The following is a 26,021-nucleotide window of genomic DNA, read 5'->3' as shown; positions in this document are numbered from 1 at the left end:
TGCAGCAGGTTTTAATGCTAGCACTGCAATTGGATTTCACAACTAAGAAAAGCTACACATTTGGTTTTGCGAGACCACTTGTTAAGGATAAATCAAATGCTTATCATTTTATAACCACATGAAGCATTGACTGCCATGTTGATAAGTGTAAATGGCATCTTTATAGGTGACTCAAGCTGGACATGTAGTCTTTGCCAACAAATTATTTCAGACTGAATATTTTATACAGTTTCTAAACAATGCAGCTCATTTATGGCCACATTTTATTTATGAATCCCATCAAGGACATGAAATCACAAGATGCAGAAATGCACCAAAGCTGGATATACTGACCACTGTTAAACAAGAGGAAGAAGAGGAGGAATAAGTCATTATAGCAAACATACATACACTTGTGAAGTTTTCAAAATCCAGATTTCTTAAAAGGACAAAAAACTTTACAACTATATCAGATTTTCTGTTTTAAAATTGAATTGATCTTTGCAGCACTACTGAGCAGCTTTCTTGAAAGGCCAACTCTGCAGCTTCAGACTTCTGTACAAATAATTGTCCTAAAGCTGCAGGCCATATCAAGCAACAAGTCAATGCTTTTATTCTGGTGGGAAATAGAAGCAGGTTATTCTCACCTTTAAGGAATGAATGAATGAGCACACGTACTCTGAGCTGCAGGATTTGACTTGTGCAGCTGAACCAAAGTGACAGCCATTATAAAAGCATTAGCCTGTCGCCCATGATTTATGGACTGGACGGAGATCTTTGAGAAGCATTCTTCACCACATTCACCCTCATAAGCACCCAAAACCAAATGGGAGTTGGATTAGAGTGGCACCAATAGCTCAGTGTAATTGTTGATCCTTGTGCTGACACAAAACACTTCCCTTGGACATTTTGTCTCCACCCTTTAGTTCACAACCTTTCTTCTTTTTTCTAACTGCTGGCCAAACATGTTTTTATTCCCTTGACCAGTGAGTTAAAAAAAATATATTGTTTGAAAAATGGCTCTAAATGTTAGTAATGTACATGCTTAAGTTACTCTTGGACCACAGACAGGAAAATCTCAATGAATGAGACATATGCATTAGGTAGTTATGGTAAAAGGAATGTACACCTCTGTTCAATTTCAGGACACCGGTACAAAATAAAAAGCATTTGTTCTTTACCAGGTAATGAAATTATTTAAATCTAACTTCAAATGTTTCTTACTGTTGTATATTAAACAGATAAAGCCAAAATAACAAAAGCTCTATTTGAAGAACTAAGAGCAACTGTTCTTTACATTTCTTTAGTTTCTGCACAGGTCTCTTAAGGCTATTGATATAGTTCAGAAAGACCCAAGACGTCTTTGTTTCAAGATATGGATTACTTTCTTAAATATGCTTATTTTTGTCTTCTACCTCTGCCTCCATCCTGCTTTGAGGCCTACATGTGAGACAAATTGTGAGTTTTTGTGCCTTCACAGAAAAATCCAGCTAGGAATAGAACTACTGGGTACTGAGCTCTACCTGTGGTACCTCAGGGTGCTTCATTTAGTTTTAGTTATTTTAGTTGGCAATTTTTATTATAAAGATTTGTATTTTGTGTTTTGCTAATAATGTACCAAAGCAACTGTAAAACTAAGTGTGCATTCACACCAGCCCTGTTCAAACTTTAGCTCCTTTGCCTAAGAAAGTCCAGTTGTTTGCTGAGGTGTGAAAGTGCAATCAAAGTTGACAAACTCTGGCTCGCTTACAAAACTAGGTCTCAGTTCGGTTGAAGTGAACTCTGATGCGGTTTGAGGGCATGTGTGAATGCCAAACAGACTGGAGACCACTCCAAAAGCACAAAGCCAACTACAGGGCATTCTGGGTAAACGCAGCCAAAACAAACACATGTGTCTAGCGCTAGCGGGAGAAAAAGCTTGTTGTCTTTTTTCCAAAGAAAAAACAACCACTAAAATCTGATGCTACTCCATTTATGTTTATATTTTCTGAAGAAGAAGGTTGCGCTCGGTGTCTTCTCCAGAGGCCTTTGTGTTGTTTCCTTCAGTGGTTTTTGGCGCAGCACCACCACAAGGAACAAATGTTGCAACTTCGATTGCCAATCGAACCAAGTCTACCGGACTACCAGGTGTGAGAGCACCCTAACTGAACCCTACAAACACTTCAGTACTCTACAGCTACTGTAGTGTCTAACCTTGTCCCAGACCTTGTTAAACAGCTGTTCACTCACTTGTTGTACAACTTTTCTTGCAAAAGACGGATTTTAAAAGGTTAGCAACTGTAACAGAGGACACTCTATGCTGGCCAGGAATTTACTACCTGGCTGAAACATTATCCTGAGGAAAGGTTTTCTACCAGCTATTGTCTGGAGCTTTTACAATAAAACACAGGGAACATGTGCTCTCTGTGCAAAATAAATCTTTTCTGCAAACAAGGAGCAGCTTTCAACCAGATCTGGTAGCGATTACTTGTGCCTTGTACGAAACCCAGACATCTCAGAACACAGAAATCACATTCATCCACATGCTTCACATCATCATGTGATGTGTGCCAGCATTAATGAGACACCGCGCCGGGTCCCTGACAATGTTTCCATTAACAAACCGGCTCGGAGCAGAAAAGTGGGGAATTGCTTTTGCACCCATTACGTCCACAAACTGGACCTGACAAGATGTTGGAGCATTTTCACCGTGCACACTCTCCAGTCATCTGCATTACTTACAGTCAAAACAAACCAACAGCGAACCGCAGCAGGAGCTAATAGCACTTCAGCTCCATGTGTGAAGGAGCGGGGAGCCAGTTTTAGCCCTGATGGATGATGAAATGAGTTGGCAGGCCAACCTTAGTAAGACAGCCCAGGTTATAAAAAACCGAACTAAATATTCTCTGTGCTTCTATTAGCAACAGCTAGTTTGCATTTGCAGTATTCACCATTCTACTGGACACCATGCTGAAATCCAGGGATGAAGCCTGATGTCAGCAAGAGGTGACGTCTGTGACAGAAAGGTTTTGAGCTGTAAATTATTTTCTACATACCAGCTCATAAGTTCCCTGACAATATTTAATCTTCTTCTGTCAGCTGTGTCTTTTAGGGGTCACAGCAGCAGATCTTCTGCTGTCATCTCATCCTACCCCCTCTGCCATACTAACCCTCTGGATGTCCTGAGGTTCAATCTCTTCCGATTAAATCTGAACATCTTCAGCTTTGCTGGCCTTTTTGTGCCGCTATCTCCAAATCATACATTACAGCAGGTCGTATTAACATCTAGTAAATCCTTCCGCTCTTACAGTTATTATTCTGTCAAAAATCCGCCAATTATCATGCAAATTTCAAACAAACTTTTGAAATGTTGCAAAATAAAAATAGAAAATGCAAATTAGGAGTGCTTCCATTTACTGGTTTGAAGCAGAACAACCAGTCTACGCAAAGCGAAGGCTCTCACCACCGAACTGGAGGGTTAAACTTAGAAATTTCTCTACGTTTCAAGCCTCTGATAAGGCACAGACCTACCAGTGGATGGGAAAGTTAAGTACATCAGAACTTATTCGCCATCAACTTTCTTAGTGGAAAAGCCAAAAACCTCCTCAAGTCATAAATTGAGGAAGTTATTTAAAAATTTCTAATGCGTAACTTCAGAAGGAGCACAAAAAAATTGTTAATGGAAACACAGCCTGCACAATCATCTTCATCCCTTATGCTGCTTTTTGCTTTAGAAGACTGAACCTCAGGGAAAAAAACTCGCCCACCGTCAGCACCTCGGCCTAACTGAGGCGCCTCCCTCTCATTCACATACACTTTTTGTCCTGCAGCATCCTACTCTTACTGCAGATCACAGTGTCATCTGTAAACATCATAGTCTCTTTGGACTCCTGCCTGACCTCATGCTTGAATCTGTTCATCACCACCGCAAACAACAGGAGGCTCAGAGCTGAACCCTGATGTAATCCTAAACCCTCCTACTCCATTGTCTCACTGGGGAAAAACTTCTTATGTTTTTATGTAAAACATATTTAAGGTCATTTTCATTTAAAAAAAGTTTTAAAGTATTTATTTTTTTAAATTATCATTATGTTGTGACAGTATAGAACAGGTAATTGGTGGGGGAAAAAAATAAAATAAGTCAAGCTCATCTGCCTTCTCCCAGTGCTCCCAGTACTAGCTGCAAAAATACACCACTCAGTCAGAAGCAACCAATCAGAGCAGTCACTTTCTTGCTCTCTGCTTTGCTACAGCTAGTTCACCACAACATAGCCTGGTATAAATGCTTAGGCTAGTTAGCATACCTACCGATGATGGCAGATAAATGACTTTTCTGTTGTGGTGAGTCGTTTCTCCACCATTACCACATTGAGGCTCCTACAGGAAGTTGATCGACGGCGATAAGACCTCCTTCCTGGCTCTGATTGGTTGTTTTGGAACTCGAGCGGTGCATTTTTGCAGACTTCGATAGTACCACTGGAAGAGCTGGATTTCTCACTGAATGAGATTGTTTGTCTCATATCATACTGTCACGCCATGGTGACAGTTTTAATGACTTTTGTAAAAGTTACATACTGCAAGTGTGAATTACCTAAATGTAACTGTGAGCACTTACTTCAGCAGTAAGTTTAGTAGTGGAAGACTACAGTGAATTTCTCCATGAGTCAGTAAGTGAAAGTGTTGAAGTTGGTAAAGTACAAGGAACACACAGCATAATAAAGCTTAAATCAAAGAGCAATACTTACTGCTGCTGGATATGTTGCTGGATGTATTGGGGTCTGACAAACTGGGGGGCCGCCTTGACAGTTAACTTCATCTGGGCCAAGTTATTAGTGGAGGTGTAGCTGTTAGGTGGCACTTGCTGAGGTATGGGCCTCTGTGGCACCACACTGTTTCCATTCGTGTGACCGTTAGTGTGACCGTTAGTGGGTTCGCTCCCAGGCACCACTGGGCTGGAGTGAGCCGGCACCGGGGTCTGCTCACAGGCTTTCCCCTTGGAGCCCAGTTTGCAGACGCAGAGCTGGGGCCTGAGGCACATTCCTCCGTTCTGGCACGGAGGGAAGCAGTTGGCTGCATTACAGAAGGAAACAGAGCAGAAGCAGAGAGAAAGAGAACGAACGAGATTGAGTCAGGATGGTAGGAGATTATCCACCGAAAATTACAAGATACAAAACACTTTCACAATGACTTTATACAATCTATACAAATGTACAGCTTTACTTTCTGCTGATAAAACCAGTTTGATTTTACACGAAACAAAATGTCTTCATCAAACCTTCTGAAAATGAAGGTAAATACAAACAAACTAAATCTATTTATGCATCCACTGTTCCTAAATCATCTTGTCCATTTGATCTTCTGTAGATGTCATAATTTGTAATAATAGTGAGATTCTGGGAGCTTTCCTTCCTATCCATCATGTACTTTCACTGTGTTCTCACCGTTTAATCAATGTGATATACACTGTTGTCTGACTTCTTTATACTCTACTCATACATTGGAAAATATACATTAGTCATTTTTAGAACTGCACAATATGATGAATTACTATATTGCAAGTGTCATGCATTCAGGCCCGGCAGATTTATGATATATCTGGCTACTTAGGGCCTTAACTGATTTTTATACACTCTGTTCTGCTTGTTCCTAAATCTGTGCTTTTCTGAGATCTATGATTTTTTTTTTTCCAGGTGTCTGTTTGAACCACTTCTCCTGCCTGGGGGTCACCTGGCTTTCTCCAGCTCTTAGATCAGCCCTCTGTGTTTGGACGCTTTATCATGTTCCCTTTCTATGATGTTTCCTACATTTGGGATGGCCGCATCGACCATAAACTCATAATCTCTGATGCTGATCAACGACCACAATGCCTGCTAGGTTTGTGTCTGAAAGGATCTCAGAAACTGAAATAAAGCAACTTTTTGATAATATTCTTATTTATTTAATACAAACCAGATTATATGCATCTCTGAAATTGTCCTCATCTACTGGTTAATGAAAAGCATAGATCCCACAACTTCAAACCCACTACAGGAAATTATAACCACTACTACTAACTGATTGTAGCTATGCAGTACCTGTTATGAAATTTTGGGCTTATGTGTGCATCTGTGTGTGTGTCACGGGAGAGTCTGTAATTACTAGCATTACTCTCCCCAGGCAGATTATAGGGGTATCCATTTTTCAACTACAAAGCCAATCTCACCAGACGACATGGCAGACGTTCACACACTGGTCAAATTACACAAAGAGAGTGAGATAACACTCTTACTATTCATTGCAAATGTCTAAAATTCAGTCATTTCCGAACTAAAGCCATCACCCCTGAACTAACCCGGCAGGGATTCAGGAAACCTCCTCACCACACAAAGCACTCAATGAAATGATTTTAATGAACACTAAAACTGGAAAACACCCTTTCAAGCCAGCAACCTCAAAAAGATATGACTGTGCTTGAAGTCAGCAGGAGGAATGACTCAGAAAGAGCTCGGTCTTCCTCTCTCTCCCACAGGGGTGTGTCACCCCACACTGGGCTTGTTAGCCTAATTGGTGACGTTGAGATTTGTGAAAATGATTAATGAGGGGAAAACTAAATAGCTGCAGAGAGGCATCTGGCGAATGAACAAAGTTACTCCCTCTGCAGTTGGGCTCCTCCTTTTCTGAAGCCTCAGTCTGATCTAAGCTGATAAATGTGTTCCAGTTTTCCCCACAGTTACCCGCCACAGGAAGCAGTCCAACCGATGAGACGCTCTGGATTTTTGGCGTACAATATCTGTGTGCAAAGTGATAGCTTTATTTTTTTTAAAATGAATATGAACTAAAATATGGGCTACAAGCCGGGTGGGAAGTTCCAGCGTAATTAAGCAATGAAACTCCACCCGGGGTTTGTAGCCTGTATGAGGCAATTTCCCACCAAGGAGCAGCAGTGTGTCTCAGTGTGTCTAAGAATACAGCGGTGACACACCAGAATACTCTGAGGAGGTCTGGAAGCACAGTTCCTCCTTGGTTTGGGTTGGTTTGCACCAGTCAGTCTTTTTGGACCCGACTGGTTTTCAATATTCTTTGAAAGTTCACCTGCTGGGTCCTGATTTGGTCACTTTCAGTTTGCTTTTTAAGGACTATAACACATACACACTCATCAGCGTAGCTCAACTATAACTACAGTAATTGCAACAAAAAACAAACAAACTGAGACAAGAACAAGAACGTTGTTGCTAAAATAAAATATTTATCATAGACTCTAAATCAGGGGTCTCAAACTCCAGTCCTCGAGGGCCGCAGTCCTGCAACTTTTAGATGTGCCTCTGCTGCACCACACCTAAATAGAATAATTAGGTCATTAGCAAGGCTCTGGAGAACTGATCTACACAAGGAGGAGGTAATTAAGCCATTTCATTCCAGTGTTTTGTACCTGTGGCACATCTAAAAACTGCAGGACAGCGGCCCTCAAGGACTGGAGTTTGAGACCCCTGCTCTAAATCTTTATTTGTGCAACTGAGTCCAAACAAATGTTTGTCTGTTAAGACAATAATCCATTATTGTTCGTGAACCTCCAAAAATCTGAAGGTGCACAAACAGGCATCCAAATTTGGAAATAACTGTGTGTGAAGCCAACTGCCAGGTGCAGGAATGGTACAACGCGTGCGCACCCCCTATGTTCCCATTTTAACGCATCGACTGTGAACCTAGCTTAATCGTCTTTACTGTTACTGGTGTATAAAAAAATCCCTGTCTAAAATAAACAGCTCTTTAGCCTGGTGGGAGGGCATGTAAAGCTTGGTGTCCCGTCAGGCTTATAATACACTAGGGGAAACCCTGTTTGCATCATCTGTAATAGTAGTGAGAAATTAAAATTGCCCTCTGTCACTTTAAGAATCTCTACCCTCTCCAACTCTCCCCCGTCACATCATCACAACAACACTTCTCCATGCCGTCCATTAATGTTGTTTACGACCGTTCTTTGGAGCCTGGTAGTTTGGATGACGAGCTCAGCAGATGTGTTGTCGGCAAAGCAAGGGAAATAAATATTATGCTTTCTAAACATAGAACCCAGTGACAGAATGTATAGAGAAAATAAACTGAGACCAACAATGGATCATTGAGGTACTCCACAACAAATGGGTCCTGAGGAAGAGGAATATTCTCCCATAGACACACAAAAAAAGACTGGATAAGATCTGATCCACACTAAACCTAAGCTGTTGAGACCAACAGTGTTCTCCAGGCTTGATAAATGAATACTGTGATTGGCCAAACCAAAGGCAGCGCTTGGGCCTAAAGGAGCTAAAACAACTGAGCGACCTGAGTCAATAGTTAAGAGGAGACCATTAAGAGCTCTCAGCAGTCCTGGCTCTGTGCTATGGTGGAATTTAAAACCAGATTGAAATTCTTTGCCAACACTATGAGCATTTAAAAAGGTCTGCAGTTGATTAAAAACAGTCTTTTCTACAATCCTGGACAAAAAAGGTAATTTGGAAATTGGCCTGCAGTTACAAGGAACATTAGGATCAAAATTCAAACATGCTGCATGTTTGAGTGCAGCTGTTACACAGCTGGATAGCAAAACGTGTTTTAAAATGTGAAAAATTCTCAGACTGGTGATGTGAAGAATCCCTGACAGGACAGGCAGATGTTAGGTGGCTCTATCTTCTAATTTGTACTTGAAGGTTTTTAATATTCTTATGTTTGAGAGTTTGCAGTATAATGTTTTCTATGTTCTGTTTGTGAGTTTTATAATGATTACCAATGTTAGATTTTTTTTATACGTTATTTGGGGCTGCAACTAACGATCATTTTTCAATTGATTATTCTGATGATTAATCAGATTTTAAAAAATGAAACATTGAAAGATTATAATAAGAAAACATTTTTTGCATAAAATACAGCAACAGCTAATCCTTTAGTGTACTTTTCCTCATTTGTAGCATAGTATACATAAACAAACCCTTCTAACATTAACATGTGAAAAGCTCATCCTTTCTTTCCTGCTTGACTTAACATCAATCCAGGGCTGACCTGTTGACTTTTTTATTCTTTCTTTGAATTTTTTTTGATTAACAGATTATCAATTAGGTAGCAAAAAGTGCTTAATAGGAGCTTTTTTAATTTTAGTTTAGTTTTTACAAAATTTGAACATGGTGAAATAAAACCTGCCACTTGAGGAGTTCTGGGTGAAACATTTTCATAAAGTTTTTGGGTTTTTTATCTTAAATGGAAAACCTATATATTTTTGGTACCGTTTTGGTGTAATTAGTGTCCTGATTGTTTTCTTTCAGCAAAATGGCCTCTTTTTGAGTCTGTATACTCCAGTTAAGGATAAGTAGATGTGGATGATTATATGTGCCTAACCGGATTTATCTGTGGGAATAAATGTGGGCTTTAAAAAATTTGTTCATTACCGAAAATCTCCAAGTCTTCTTAATTCTTCAGTATCGGTAAATATTGTTTTAAAAAATGCGTATGTCCAGTCATGTTAGAAAAAAACTGCAGGCCATGTAGGATAATCTGTAAAGTTCCACCGAAACAACAGGAGGCTGTTTGAGCCTCTGCTCTCTGACTTCTATTCAAAGAAGAGATAATCATTCAAACCTCAGAGAGATTTTTTTCTTTCTTTGTTTGGTCTCTTGAAATAATCCACACATATTGTCTGGATATTCTAACAAGGTCAGAACTATGAAGAGATGGACAAACACTGAAAGGTGTAACATTGAAAGTTCATTTTAGAAGCAGCTGCAGCTCAACCAGAATGTCTGCCTGTGTTTTCAGGATAGTTGGGTTACACCCATCTTTCACAACAGGATTACCTCAAAAATTAAAAATGACCTCACTGCTGTGGATCTCCCCAGCCCCCAATACACCCTCTGATTTACATTAATATTTTTGAAATAGCAGTGCTGCAAATGCTCCACCTTGGTTGAAGCCTTTCTTCTCCGGCTAATGTAAATATTTTTCCCCACCCACTCCCAGGCTGCTGGGTCCAGTCTCTCAGGTCAGCTACTTAAAGGCTCAGCTTGGTAGTGATGGGGAAGCAGTATGGACTGGTAATTAGCTTGGGACAGGAAATGCATCAAGCCACTTTTGATGGTTGTTTTAAATGTCATTGGTACAACAGCTTGATGTTACTAAGAACAGGAAGGAAAATTGCTCAGACTTTGGAGCAAATACAACAGCCCGCTTCACCTTGCGTGTGGCGAGGACAGATGTTTGCTGAATTCAAAAGTAGGTAGAAGGGGGAAAGGTATGACATCAATATATGAGGTATTGAATTCCATATTATCTGAGTCACTGCCAGCCCCCAGGAGCTCAGATAGACCCAAAAATAAGAGCCTGTTGAGAATTTCTGTGCCTCATTAAAGCTCCGGATGGAGGAAATGCTTATCTTCCCACCAGACAGGAGTGACCTTATAAAAAAGAAATCTAAAAATAAATAAAGCTCTTCTTTTGTTAAAGATATGTACTCTGATGATGTCACATAATAACCAAGTGCTTATGAGACAATGAAAACCAGGATTCAGCTAGCTGAGTAGTGTTGTAAGACACACACAGAAACACAACAGACAATAAAAAGTAGTCTACAGTCTACTTGAAATATAATTACAAAAAGAAGAAGAAAGAGAAGAAAAAACCTGGAAGTGAGGAGAGGATCAGCTTAGACTAAAAGAAAAGCTCAAAAACGTTTGTGGTTCCTCGGCAAACCTTGAGTCCCACTGACGTCTATTTGATGCTGTTCCTACTGGGAGCCTAAACTGGTTTAGAACCGTTTTTGTCAGTGAGTATACTTTATGGTCTGGTTTAGATTGATGGTTTTCAAGATGTTTGTGTTGAAGGATTGGGAGTAACAGTTCTGTTGAATAATTTTTAAAAAAGAGACTAAAACCCAACCTATCCTAGTTAGTTTGACTCAAAAACTTCTACAAAGACTCTGAAATAAAGAATACTTTTTCATTTTCAGCATAGAAATTAAAAGTATCAAAAAGACGTTCCAGGAAAATGACGTATGACTGGAATCCATACATTATTTAACTTTAAAACAACTGTTTCAGTTCCACCACATACAGCTTTTTTGTCGATAACATGTTCATGACATGACTAAATTAGGCCAGTTTGACAAAGTGCTATTCTTTCGTCCAATTCAACTATTTGATGCCGCTTGACTCCCACCAGTATGGAGGAGTCATTGGAACGTTTCCAGATAAGCTTCTGAATCTGATCTAAAGCACATTGTTCACTACTGCCACACAACAGTGAAGAGCAGGAAAACTAAATCTCTGCGTAGAGGAGCTTTCCAAGATACATTTGTGGTGATTTTCTAACTCATTTGTTTGGTCATGGAGGACCACCTGGAAGATTCCTTCCTGATTTCCTTTAAATGTCTGGCCGCGGCGAAGGTGACAACGTATGTTGCAAGCGGCTTCATAATACTCGCTGGCTTTATCGGCGATTTTCTTTTCTTTTTGTCGCACAGTTTGGAAAAAAATGTTGAGCTACCTGGACTTCCACTTTCTTCCAGTTGAAGAAAAACCAAGTGTAGGTGGAGGGAAGATGTAGGTGTTGAACTAAAAATGAAACCAAATCCTATAACATCACGACTGAGAGAGATAAAGACATTAACCGCAGTAATGTTCGCTATGGGGCGGGTATACCTGCTTTGCTTATCACATTAGGTGCTTCTTACCTCAGTATGTCATCGTAGTATAAACCAAAGATCAGCAGCTTTCTTCAGATACGTTCCACAGAGGTAGTCAAAATTAGATTTAGACACGTAAAATAAAATTGTAACACAATAAGTTGATTATAAAAGGTGCTTGTGAGGACGACAAACATCAACCACTGCGGTTACACACAGAGGTAATGGCTGTGCAGTCGAAAAGATCTGCAGGAAAACCCAATAAAACAATTCTGTAACTGCAAACCGCTGACTGATGCATTTTTGTTTCCCACATGCACAGTCATGCAGCATCACTTTGCACAAAAGACAGTCTCTGTGCTTTCTTGTGCAAATAGGATTAAATAACAGAAGGAATATTTAATTATTTATTTAATTCATTTAATTGAATTAATATTTAAAGAACGACACAACTTCTGTTGCAGATGTGAACGGTCTCGCAGCATGGTGTGGCCTTCACATGATGGTTATCTGTCTTAGAGCTGCACAGTCTCCCAATTACATTACCATTATCAGTCTGTTCAAGGTTAATATCCCAAAGACTGGAATATAAATAAAATGTTGACTAAATGATTCCAGCTCTCATGAGAGGAGTTTTCAACATACAGTGGTTCCTGATTTTCGGTATTGTTGTCTAACTTAAATGTTTCAGTACCTGAAACCAATTTAAATATCAGTCACAGATTAAACAAGTAAACACAAATAGCAGTTTATAAATGAAGGAGTTAATTATTAAGGGAGGAAAAAAACAACCTGCATGGCTGTGTGAAAAATGGATTACTCCCCCTGTTAAACATTACTGTGGTTTATCACATCTGAGTTTTGCTGCTTCAGGACCTTGGAAGACTTGATGTGATAAATGGAACCATGAAATGAAGCCTAGGCGCAAATTCAAACTGGAAGACTCTTTTAGCCCCACCTGCATCATCCAACCGGAGCTTCCGGCTCATCACCGTTGATTGATCGACGCCGGTCCAAGACTCGTCACGGCCAATCACCGTCCAAGCCCCAGCTGATAAGGACCACCATCCATGGCGTCTTGCGCTTTCCAGCAGAGCTCAACCCACCTCCACCCCTTCATCCCCACTCGCTCGGCTATCCGGCAGCATCCTTCACCGCCTCCACCACCAGTGCCGGGTCCCGGGGGATGACATTCCTAACAGCATATGGAATGCTCATCCGAGCCCATCACAAAGTTTGCGATAATCAATGTCCTCAGCCGGGGCCCGAGCGCCAAAGATTTAATTCATGCTGTTAATAAACTTTTCTAATTGTTTCCCTTTTCTCCGTCTGAGTCTCTTCAGATTGAATTGTGCTGTCAACCAAAACATCCTGAAGGAGAACGTCCGGCTATCTGCTGGTGAACTCAAGCGGAAAGCAACTTGGCTTCTGCAGCAGCACAACGATGCAGAACACACCAGGAAGTCCACCTCTTAATGGCTGAAGAAAAATAAGTCCTTGGAGTGGCCTAGTCAAAGTCCTGACCTGAATCCGAGAGAGACGCTGTGGTGGCAGAGAAAATGGAGAGATAGCCATGTGGTAAAGGAACCAAGGACAGAGTGGAACTCAGGACGGCCACGTTGAGGTCTGCAGCCTCTGTCTACGCCAGACCTGACCACAGCACCACGCAACACCCCAAAAATTATTTCTATTTTAAATCCTCATTTGCATTAAAATGACTCAAATTGAGACCTTTTCATATTCCTGGGTTGGCACATAATCCCACACAGCAATGCTGCAGACACCCTGGTGGTCCCTCCACTCCCTGCTGCAGTTCTCCTGAACAATGCTGCCTGGGATTAAAAAACAGCTAGCCTGTTGCTGAGTTTAAAACCTCAGCATCACAGCAGGTACATCTATGGCCTCTATGGAAAATGTAAGCAAAACTGTTGCTTGAAGGGATTTTCCCAATGAGGCAAACAAAACAGCAAAAGCCCAAAGCCAGAAGTTCCTATGCAGGCTGAACTACGCAGCAGTGGCTGAAAAGCCAAGAAGCACCGGAAACTTGGCGAGCCTTGATGTAGACCAACAGTCTGATGTTTATGAGGAATTTAGAAAGGTCAATAAATCTCCTGTATCTGCAGCAGAGTAGGATTAAACATGCCGGACAGCAGGGAGTAGGGGGCGATTCTGTTTCGAAGGGGTCACGTGAGGGCACAACACAACTGGTCATCCACACGTGGATGATCGTGCAACTATCCTGGATGATGGTAGCTTTTATACTTTCTTCAGTGTAAAAATTATCCTCACTGGCTTTTGTGCCTCCCTTTACTATCTAGAGTCTCTGCAAGAACAAGAGCATCTCCGACAATTACAATATGGTTCCAATAAAGCTTGTTTGTAAGTTTAAAAGTACCTTTTATAAGATACCAACCTTTAAACAGGAATAAATGTTTTTTATGAAGCCCCCATTTCTGCATTAAAAATATATTTTATTAGTCTGATGTAATATTCTAGTCCTGAATGTCATGTTTTCATTAGCTGTAAGCTGAGAGTCAGAACAGGTCAGTCTGTGTGGAATTAATCTAATATGTTTCACTTGGGGAACTAAGTTACTGATATGAACTTTTCAATCATTTTCAAATGTATGTAATATGACTGTATATGCCATTTATGTGTGACTGAACAGTAAATAATGAAGTGAACTACATGTTATTTTGTATAGTCACATACAATATTATTACATACTTACTTCATTTTTATTAACAGTGTGTGAGGCGGCTGGGAGCAAGACTGACTCAGGCGATAGAAAAAAGCAGCAAAGATTCTTACTTTATAACATTTTTCTTGGCTTATTACAAAGTCTGGCTCTTACATGTGCGAATTTAATTCCACCTGAGCAACAGCAGATGGTGCTGGCCCGTGAAACCCCGGCCGTTCACATGAACGAACACCGTCTCTTTAGTCGGTATGTTGTGCCAGGAAAGGAGCTCCAGCTGACTATTATGACAGAACAATTTATATGATTTACACATAAAAAAAATCAACTAAGGAGGGGGCTGTAGTGCTAAACTAGCAGTAGATGGGAGCAGCTGAATATACGTCAACCAAAAAGGAGCTTAGAGAATGAAATTGCAGCACCTCCAGTAGAGAAGCTGCAGTACGACTAGTTACTGCCACAGTGTTTTAGGATGGGAATGGTGAGCTCAGGACGATATGAGGTGTTTGTTTTCCACCAGTCAGTCTTTTGCATGTAAGCCAACAAAGCTGTTCTTGACCAACCAGAGCATGTTCTTCGGGTTGGATCTTTTAAATGGTTTCTGGTAACAGAACCTCTCATGGCTTCATTTCAATAACATCCTTCTTCTTGCTACTCTTACAAAAAGTCCAGATTCTCCAACCTGAGCTACGGATTTTTGCAGCTCCTTCAGAGGTCTTTTGTAGGGCCCCGTGAACTTCCTTTTATTTTCTCCTTTTTTCAATTTTTATTATTCTGAATGTCACTTTTTTTTTAATAAACCATATTTTGGGGTTAATAAACATACTTTTTATTAACCCCAAAAGTATGCAGTTAAGGTGTGAACGAAAAACAGTTTAACAGATCAGTTACTGTTATTCCATTTCACAAAGCAGAAAGCTTTGGTTCAGCAGAACATTAGATGGTTTTACAAAGGTGTTAAAAAGTGTTTCCATTAATTTTGTTTTAAAGACCTCCAACATTACGCGCAAAACAGAGAATCTAGTTCTAACTAGATTCGAACTAAATTTTAACTAAATGTTTTAGAGTTTAGCTCAACCCCAAACTATTTGTCACATAAAAAAACAACAAAAAGCGAAAGCTTTGCTCGTTTCCATAACGATCGGGATCTTTGATCATTTTTTATTTCTTCCGTCTGTCAAAGACACCTCCATTGAAGTAATGACCATCTGTCAGTGTTATAAATTATTTTAGAGATGCTGTAAAGAATATGTTATGTACATTAAAAAAAGCATTTACATACTAATAGGTGATTTAGTGTAGACTTACGTTTGGTGCACCGCTGCGATCCCTGAGTTTTACTCCAGCCGTGGCAGCACTGCCCTCCACAGACATTCACCCTGCACACCAAAACAAGCAGAGAAAGTCACAGCGCTGCAAACACCTAGCAACACCAGCACAGAGGAACATCGGCTGGTTCATGCAGAATTATGGTCATTTGTTCAGCTCTTTTTCAACAGCAGCATTGTGTTTTAAATCCGCCGAGAATCTTCACCTCACTCTGCTGGTGTAATCTTTGAGATTCAGAAAGACGTCATTTCAGTTCCCCAGCACTGACCCGACTTACACATGTCGTTTATCCATGGGTCCGTTTATCCAGTATGAATGTTAATGTATTGCACGTTCAAGTCTCACGGGACGGCCCTCGGTTCACAAGGCAAGTCGTGAAACATTTTTAAGACTTTACGTCAGAAAAAGATGCTTACTGGATTCAGTAAGCAGGAACTCTGATGTAACTTTCCATTCAGTAGGTAATTAAAGACACAATGTTAGCGGACGGAAGACGGGGTGGTTTTTTAAAGTATATTAAAATAAGGACGGAATTGAAAAAAAAACAAAAAAACATAAAATACATAAAACCATTTTAGCATAAAACAAAAAACACTGTCATCGTGTTGAAAACTAAGCCCCATCAGGATTCAGAACCTTTTAGAAGCATTAGTAAAACCTTTACTAACCTCAAGCTCCACTGAACACTTGTGGAATCAGCTTGGCCAGTGTGACCAACAAAAACACAGTAACTGACTTGCAGCAAAATGCTTCTTAAAGAACTGAATGGCATCCCACAGCAGTGTGTGACCGTAAGGAGGAACTGGGGAAGTAGCAGGCTGCAGTAACTGCATATGGTTCTCCTGCACACAACTGTTGATTGTTCTAGTTTAAAGAGAACAAAAATAAAAAATACATCAACCAAACAATGGCCTCAATTTTTATTTTTTTTTTAACTAATTTTTCTTGTTTTATGGTCTGATAAGTTGTAAGCAATAAAATTGTAAATGCAAAATACAGCACATATCTTAAACATGTTTTGATAGTCTGATGAAATGTCAATAAGCAGTAGGGAAGTGGCACCAAAAAAGACGACCCAATTGGCAGAGGTACAGTACAGACCAAAAGTTTGGACACACCTTTCTAATTCAATGGGTTTTCTTTATTTTCATGACTATTTATAAGGTAAGAAATCCCACTTATTAACCTGACAGGGCACACCTATGAAGTGAAAACCATTTCAGGTGACTACCTCTTGAAGCTCATCAAGAAAATGCCGAGTGTGTGCAAAGCAGTAATCACAGCAAAAGGTTGCTACTTTGAAGAAACTAGAATATAAGGGGTATTTTCAGTTGTTTTACACTTTTTTGTTTAGTGCATATTTCCACATGTGTTATTCATAGTTTTGATGCCTTCAGTGTGAATCTACAATGTCAATAGTCATGAAAATAAAGGAAACTCTTTGAATTAAAAGGTGTGTCCAAACTTTTGGTCTGTACTGTATACTCCTCCAAATTTCCTTTGATTTTGTCTTTCTTTTAAATAAACATCATTGTTCATATCCATAGCCAAATGATAGCTTTTCATTTCTCTGTCTTGCCACGCACACTAGAATATTAGCTCATGTCAGGTGTATTAAATGGGTCTAAATGCAAGGAGATACCTTGATGAGGCTGATGAGAACACAGGTGGCCTAGAGCTCTCCACCAAAGATCCTCTCTGAAAGGATGTCTCACCCAAACAAAAACACAGACACACCAGAATCCTGACTGTAATCTAATTATATAAAGATTAAATTAGCAGTACCCACCGTCCCAGATTCTGACTTTTGAGTCTTTTGAACATTCGACGTGGTTTAAATAGAAGCTGAGAAGATGGACTGAAGAAAATTAAGAGTTGTGGCAAGAAAATCTGTGACGAAAAGGCAATGAGACACACCGCCTGCTTAACCCACTTTAATTGAACTTTAGTTTGTTTGTTTAGAAGGTCAGGTTCGTTTGTGAAGATGTGAATGCGTAATTGGGCTCTAATGTGGACCAAAAAAAGCAAACTCTGTTTCCACCTCAAAACCCAGGTCTTGGTTTGATTAAAGTGAACGCTGGTGATTATGTGAACACCAAATGGGCGTGAGACCGGTCCAAAAGCAGTAAGTGGACTATAGCGCAGGGCATTCTGCGTCAATTCAAACAAAACAAACGTGAGACTCTCACGTTTAACTGGAGAAATGGCTCGTCGTCTTTCCCAGAGACAAAAGAGAAATCCTACAACCGCTAAAATCTGACGTCACTCCATTTCTGTTTACATTTTGTGAATAAAGTTGAGTTCGGTGTCTTCTTCAGGGGTCTTCGTGTCATAATTAATTAGTTTTTGGTGCAGCGCCCCCATGGGTGAGGTTTTTCCATTAGTTTGGATCATCTGATATAGTGCAGTGTGAAAGAAAGCCGCACCGGCTGAAGATGTAACAAATGTTGCAATTTTGGTCCTAATCAAACCGAGTCTACCGGACAACCAGGTGTGAAAAAAACCTAAAGTAGCTCAGTACATTCTGCATTCCATTTAAAATGCACAGTTCAAAATATTAAGCAATTATTACACTTTTGCCCAATTTACCTATAAACTGAATCGCTTTACCAGGTAGTACCAGTTGCATTTTTTCATGTGAAGTCTTCAGCGAGAGCAAGATGAAGGGAAAAAGCAGCAGCAGGCTGTGTGTGGTCCAGCAGTCTGGTCCCAGCTGCTCAGTCTGCAGTCTGGTAGAATGTTTTAGTGTGTGATAAGTGAGTAAGGTACAGCTGGGAGTTTCTGTCGCCCCCATCGACAGCAAATGACTCTTGTTGGGTCATTACCAGCTTCCACAGTGCTGCAGAGATCTGGAGGGGTGTGTTCATGTTGTACTTGTTCAACAGTCTGCTTCCTGTTATGTTAATGTGACACTGCAGATCCAGGGCTCATGCTGCCTGTTGTTTCCTTGTTGAAGGGCTGTTTCTTTCCCTTTTTCCAACTATTTCTGTTGCTTGTGTCACATCTGAATGGACATTCATAAGTTTGGTATGTGATTTTCACAACAACCCTGTTGCAGGCTAGGTATGCTTGGCTGCAGATAAGAATCTAGCAGTCTTGAGTACATCAGGGCTGACTTTGACTGAGGACACTGAAAGATGTTGGACCAAATTATTGTTTTTTAGTGATGGGCATCTCCAATAAGGAAAGATTATGCTTCAGCTTAAGCATAATTTAACCAACTGATTGACAATTAGACAAGTAAATTTAAGGATAAAGACTGAACAATCAAAATGAAACCTACTTGCTTTGAATAAGACATTGTGTGACACTTTTAAAGTGGTCATGCTACTGCATTATATGTCACAGTCCTTTGCTTCAGCTTCCTCGGACCAAACTTCGGGTCAGATTGATTTGTATGAAGGGAATAATAAAGACATCTGTGTAGTGAGGTTTGTTTTTGATCACATTAATATTACTTGAAAGAACTTTTATAGTTGTACTGAATCTTCCTCTAAAGCAGTGTTTCTCAATTCCGGTCCTCAGGCCCCCCTGCCCTGCATGTTTTAGGTGTTTCCCTTCTGCCACACACCTGGATTGAATCTTTGAGTGATTAACAGGATTCTGCAGAACTTGGTGGCTGCAGAAGACGTCATGCAATCATTTGAATCAGCTGTTCTGGTATAGAGGCACATCTAAAACATGCAGAGCAGGGGGGCCTGAGGACTGGAATTGAGAAGCACTGCTAAAGCTGTAGCTCAAGCATAAACTGACCAACAGAAACTTCAACCAGCTTCAGTTCTGAGCCTGAACTGTCAACTCTTTTTCTATTAGAAGCCGAGACTTGTTTTAACTGAGCTGAATCCTTGGTCTATTTTTGTGCCGCATGTTGTGAAAACCTGCACTGTGCCAAAGCACTCGCTTTGACATTTGTGTCTTTAATGGGACCTCAGTCTGTCTAAATGTGATGGGCTCTACCAGTCAGTGTTAAAATAAATATGGTGCTACAATTTTCAATAACAGGTAAACTCATTTCTCGTCACAATGCCGCTACTGTTACTCATAATGAAATGCCAGGCGAAGGTGCCTTCATCCGAGTTGGATATAAGAGGCAAAACAATTTCATGAATTCTGCTGATTGGTTGAGAAAATGTCAACTAACCAACCAGAGGCACTCGGGTGGGTATTCATAATCCACACAATAGCACAAAGCACCTCTCAACATCCCATGATTCAACAAAACTAGTCACATGCTAGGCGTGTTGATGCTAACCAGGTAGGGCGACATATCCAACCATTTCAAGTCAGAATATTTCAGATCAAGATCAAATGGGGTGTATAGCACTAAGATACAAAACGCAATCCAGGAGAGAGACGGTTCATGCTTGCTGTCACTCCAAAGAGTAAAATGATCTTTGATAAAAACATTTCAGAAGCTCCTTTTTCTGACATATAACCACCGGGTTGGTAGCTGTTTATATGTACCAAAAGTTTATAAACATCTATCGTGTTTTATTGTTTTGTCTCGTTTCATATTGTCACACAGCAATATCTGAATGGCTTAGATTAGTGTTCAGTGTCTCCTGTTTGTAGTTCCTTCTGCCAAGTGTCCATCTATTTGAATCATATAAACAATTACACACATTTTTAAGTTCCATTGAAAGGGAATCCAAATTCTTTTACATTTAATGTTATGAGCTACTTCTATAAGACTGTAACTTGGTTACGTTTTTGAAGTGGTAACTGCTAAGTAGGGATGGACAATATGGCTGAAAAATGTATCACGATGTCAACGTTTTATATCGGTCAATATCGATAATCATCGGGTTAATTTTGTTTTAAGCATCTGGAATATTGTCAAACTGGGGACATTACCCCAATTTGATCTCAAGCTTTAACTCCATACCATTGGGTTTTTTAAGCCATTATGAGGAACAAAGGCAAAACATGAACCAAGCCACTCAAAAGGTTCTTGCTAGGTTACTAAAGAGGAGTGAGTCAGCTGATGCCACCCACTTAGCTTGTCAGGCCATGAGAGGTTGACCAGCTAAAGCATTTCCTCTGCCTACATCTCCCAGAATGCTGTGCGGTTCTGGATTGGAGTTCAATAAAACTATTGAACAGTGTATCAGACATATATATTGACATTGATCATGTATTTATTGTAGTAGAGACAGTTATTGATGTGTTAACCAGCCCTATTGGTAAGTGTAACTAATTACTTTTTTCAGGTAATCTGTTCAACAGTGTTAAGTACTGGCAGCAAAATGCAAAAAAATGTGTTTTCTTGAGTAAACGATGAAATTCAAAAGAATGGAAAGTTATGTTTCAAAGGTTCCTTCATTTCTGGCTCTACATCAATTTTGTTACAAATTTTAAAAAACTTACTTAACCAAGCAACACATGAAAACTAATTCTAAAGACTGAAATACAAAGGGGAGAAAGAGCGATGCTTTCTTAGACTTTTGGATAATAGTATGTTTTCCACCAGAAAAATGACTCTCTAGATGCATGGTCGCCACAGAGACCGGAGGTGTTCAAAGAAACCATTGTGCCAGCTTCAGGGTTCCAGTCCAAAGACTGGTTCCATTATACACTGGAAACAGAAACGTTGAATTCTTTAAGCAAATATTTTCCTCTACAAATTTTCACATCCATTCTCCTTTCATAAATCCAACGGCAGCATCCAGGTGGCGCTTAGCATTTCACCTTTCTGGATTACTTTGAAGAAAACATATAACAGAACTGATCTTTTTGAAATAGGCTTTGTGTGTATAAATCCATAGAAATCAAAATGGCAGCACATCTGTTAGAGGCGATCTGTTAGCAGAGCGGTACATACCCGCAGCACCACAGCCTGAACCGCAGCCGCAGCCAGACGACCGAATCCAGCAGCTGCGGCGCAGGAGCACCACCAGCATCTGGACACGGCCTCAGATAGTTTATGTCAGCGTCTCATCGGCTCTCATTTCCATTAGCCTAGTGTACAGTACAGACCAAAAGTTTGGACACACCTTCTAATTCAATGGGTTTTCTTTATTTTCATGACTAGGTAAGAAATCCCACTTATTAACCTGACAGGGCACACCTATGAAGTGAAAACCATTTCAGGTGACTACCTCTTGAAGCTCATCAAGAAAATGCCGAGTGTGTGCAAAGCAGTAATCACAGCAAAAGTTTGCTACTTTGAAGAAACTAGAATATAAGGGGTATTTTCAGTTGTTTTACACTTTTTTGTTTAGTGCATATTTCCACATGTGTTATTCATAGTTTTGATGCCTTCAGTGTGAATCTACAATGTCAATAGTCATGAAAATAAAGGAAACTCATTGAATTAAAAGGTGTGTCCAAACTTTTGGTCTGTACTGTGGCTGTGGATTGGCAAGACTGAAAATACAGACCATAACCGACATGACAAACCAAACGCTACTTAAAAATCACTTTTCAGAGCAGAACTGAGCTGGCCTTGGTTACAGGTGGGTAGAGTGTCAAAAGTTACACTTCCAAACAACAAAAATGTACTACCACAACACCCCTACGGTTCTATTAAACCACATATGTGTCACAGAATATGAGAGAAAGTCTGGACGAATATGCAGTACTGCCCTTCCCCCACGTTGCTGTGAAGTAAGCTGTCTGAAAGATCAAGCATCTCACAATTTATCCCTCTCTCGCAAGAGACAATGTGGATGTTTTGAAATCTCTATGGCCACAAAAAACACAACAACCTTCAACAGTATTCAAACACTACCAATAACTTGGCCTGTCAGAATAACACATTTTGCTGGAATTGTCCCAAAATTTACTGCGATAAACGAAAATGTTGTTTTGAGAAGATTTTCAAGTGATAAAATTATAACGGCATAATAATGCAGGGGCACATTCTCAAAGACGAATAAACTTTAAATTCTAATTAACATCTAACACTGAAACTGGAAGACATTTTAAATATCCAAAATAAGTAAACAAAACAGAAACAACAAATAAATCTCTATAGACAAAACAATTCCTCAAAAAAAAAACAAAAAAGGGGGCAGTTGAGACCAGAGTACCGGACTGAAGAGTTTTGTCATCCAATTTTTTGGTAGAAAGAGAAACAGATTCATAGATTTATTGCTTATTGCAGCAGGCCCACCAAAAACATTAGTGGCTGTTCCTTATTATGTTATTTTAGCAGTGCAGATGTTATAATCTCTGCTTTCCAGCTTAAACAAAGTAATTAAATGCATGTTTGGAATCTTTTTCTCAACTGGATCATACAATCCTACTAAGACCATCCAGCCCACACAGTAAAAAGGTTCCCACCCTGAGGGAAGCTGGTTTTGTATTTAAACGCCACTAAGTAGATTTGGATAGCAGCTTGCTCGCAGCAGAATCTCATTTACTGTGAGGATTGAGTTTCTCTGTGTCTTTATTTGGGTTTATGTGCTCTGCCGAGTCTCCGTGTTGTCCCGTCTACCCCTCGATTGAGGACACCTGTTCCTTGTTTCCCCTCATTGTCTCCCTGTGTACTTTAACCCACCTGTGTTCCTCGTTGGGTCCTGGTCAGCTCGTCTTGTTGTCTTGCCTGCTGTCAGTTGATTACCAGTTGCTACCAGAGATTAGCTCCCAGCTTTTGCTCACTCTGTGCTGCCTGGATTTCTGCATTTTTCATAATTAAACCTCCATTTACTCCCCATAACCCGGGTCTGCTGCATCTGCCTCACCACTCAACTACCACAAATTATGACATTTGCATTGAATGTAAAAATACTAATAAAAAAAAAGAAAAAGCACATAAACTTGTCAGAGCAAATGTGGAAAAAAGTGAAATATTTGTCCTGCCAGGTGTAGAAAGCCCAAGCAAAGTCACACAGGCTGAGCCACAGGAGAGCTCCATGCAGACCACAGACGCACCGATTGGGATTTTACCAGAAGATACTGATTTAACGTTTTTCTTTAAGGTCTGACCTGCTGATGTTAAAAGAGAATAATGCATATTAGCACTATGACACTCAAGTCAGGAATTAAATATCATAAAAATCTTTTAAAGAAAAAAACAACACTGCACGCTCCTTGATTGAGCTCGAAGTTTTGAATCCCACAGGATGTGTGTGGATGGCAACATTTATCCCCATTTCATCATTATTCCCTTATGCACTACTGAAGCCATTTAAATTCACACCTCTATAGTTAAGAATGCAGCCAATGGGATGTTTAATACTACAAATGTTGGTTGTTTCATCTTCCTGGCATATTAAGGTTGCTATTAGGAGAGCTCTGACACCAATATAAGAGTAAAACTGTGAATTACATGTGATTCATGGAGGCGGAAGTGTGCGATCTGCCGAACGCATCAGATTTTGCTCATAAATCCAGAGAATAATCTTAACCCTGAGCTAGATTGTGCAATAAATAAGATATTTAGGTTGACTAATATGTTCTAAAACAGAATTAAAACATGTAAACAAAATGCTAAAAGGTATTTTTAAATTTGGGTATGACACTTTTTAGACACACCAGGCATTTGAGGAATTAAAAGGAGCTACACTAATATTAAATGGTACTGTAAAAAATGTATATATATATATATATATATATATATATATATATATATGTAGTATCATTATCATTATTATTATTATATTCAGGGAATAAAAGCTTCCAGGGCAGTACAGTAAAGGCATAAGTGTGTTAGATAATGGATTGATGATTTAATATATCAAAAGAGAGGCTTGGAGTTATTTGGACAGTACAGCAAAAATTTTGCAGTATTTTAAAAACTGTTCAAAAACATATTTTGTTTCAAGTTCAAATTCTTTTTTCTTTTTAGCAATGTATAACAGCATCAATAAAGTGATCATACTAAAAATGAACAGTCTGTTTCATTCCTTAACTGTCTGGTGGCGCTAATAAGCATCATATCTAAAAAAAAAAAAAAAAAAAAAAAAAAAAGTACATTAATGGTGAGTGTAATATTTACATAATGTCAAGGTAATGTAACATCTGTTTGACAGGAAAAACAAATGGCCAATTTTTTGTACAATTCAGGCATTAAGGGGTTAATCATCTGTTGATACAATTAAAGGCCAAAGAAGATGGAGATGGAAGTTTTAAGTATTGATTGAACAGAAATCTGATTTATTGGTATTTGACCTGCCGGTAGGTGTGGTGATCATTACTGATGGTCTCCTGTGAGGCGCTGAAAAAACAACTTTTTATTAATATTATGTAGCATGATTATAGTCGGTGTAATCAGAGAAACGCTGTTAACAGTGTTGTGGGTTTTTTGAACCTCCTGCTCTGATCAGAATTAACGGGAACGAACTTTCATCGGTACCGATCCATGAGTCTGCACAGCTGTTCCCCTGGAGTTTTAGATGCTGTTCCTAACTGTGTGGGTTAAAGTTTAAAAAGCTGGAAACAAGTCCCGGAGTTTCCGTCAGTTCCTCTTACCCGGACAGCTTCATCAGCTGGTTCTGCTGGTTCTGGTCCTGTAGCTGCGGGGCTGGAGCCGCTGGATTCCCCATCCTGCGGTTCCGAACCTGGCTGCCAAAGCTTCCTGTGAGACCCACATTATAAACCAGGGGCTGTCCGGACGGGCCGTGGCGTGTAGAGATGGAGCTGAGGCGCACCCCGCCTTCCCCAGGAGCCGAACCGGGGCCAGAGCCCGGCCCCGGCCCCGGCCCGGGCTGCAGCACGTACAGCCTCCTGAAGCCGCTGCGACTCGGCTGCCGCTCCACCGACTCGCAGACAGGGGAGAGGAACAAGCCGACGGAGAGGAGGAGGCCCCATATAACCCAAACCATGTCCACAACTGTCCGAGGAGAGGAGAAGAAGTTAGTCTGAGTCCGGTTCCCACTCCTTTCACTTTAGGCGAGGAGGGGAAACTTGGGTATTCCTCAGTATGTTCAGGTAAGCAGCGATTTCCAGCCAAAGTTACCGTTCCTCCAGGGGGTCAGGGGGGAAAAAGTGTCTGCTTATTAGAAAAAAGTTTGAAGTGAAGCAGGACATGTACGGTCAGAGGAACTCTGGGCCGTAGAAGCGCCGCCTGTCTTCTTTAAACACGGCCTGACTCGGTTTGCAGTCAGAGAAGCTGAGAGGAGAACTCCAGCGAAGTTCCTCGGTTGGAGGTGAACGGTGTCAGCAGGGGCGCGCGCAGCCTGCCTCCAGACATGACGTCAGGAGGGGGGAGCCTACACACTAACCCCGAGAACACTTTTTGGGGGGGGAGTTTCTTAGGGGCCCAGGAGTGTCAGGGGACCCGGACCGAACCGAAAGCCCACACCCACACAGACCGGACCCACCCCATCGAAGCACCTACCCACATGCGTCCATGTCTCTGTAATGTGATACTTACTCCCAGAAAATCAGCGAAAAATAACTGGCGAGTGGGTTTCTTCCCAAAAACAACGTCACAGAAAAATGTTCACTAGGTCAAGACTGAGCAGGTAC

At 40.4% G+C, this 26,021-nt stretch overlaps 1 protein-coding gene across 1 annotated transcript in view; it reads right to left on the bottom strand.

The window, feature by feature from the left end:
- The window catches only part of ltbp1 (latent transforming growth factor beta binding protein 1), a 75,731-nt gene extending 49,931 nt beyond the window's left edge, over positions 1-25,800 (bottom strand). Inside the window, 3 exon segments of the mRNA XM_032552719.1 lie at positions 4,704-5,028; positions 15,588-15,658; positions 25,023-25,800. Of these exon segments, the coding sequence (XP_032408610.1) occupies positions 4,704-5,028; positions 15,588-15,658; positions 25,023-25,375 (749 nt within the window). The 5' untranslated portion in view covers positions 25,376-25,800.
- Between the last annotated feature and the right edge of the window lie 221 nt (positions 25,801-26,021).

Source organism: Xiphophorus hellerii, chromosome 22 (genome assembly GCF_003331165.1).
Source record: "Xiphophorus hellerii strain 12219 chromosome 22, Xiphophorus_hellerii-4.1, whole genome shotgun sequence".
In the NCBI taxonomy this organism is placed as follows: domain Eukaryota; kingdom Metazoa; phylum Chordata; class Actinopteri; order Cyprinodontiformes; family Poeciliidae; genus Xiphophorus; species Xiphophorus hellerii.
This window is presented reverse-complemented; position numbering and strand designations above follow the sequence as displayed.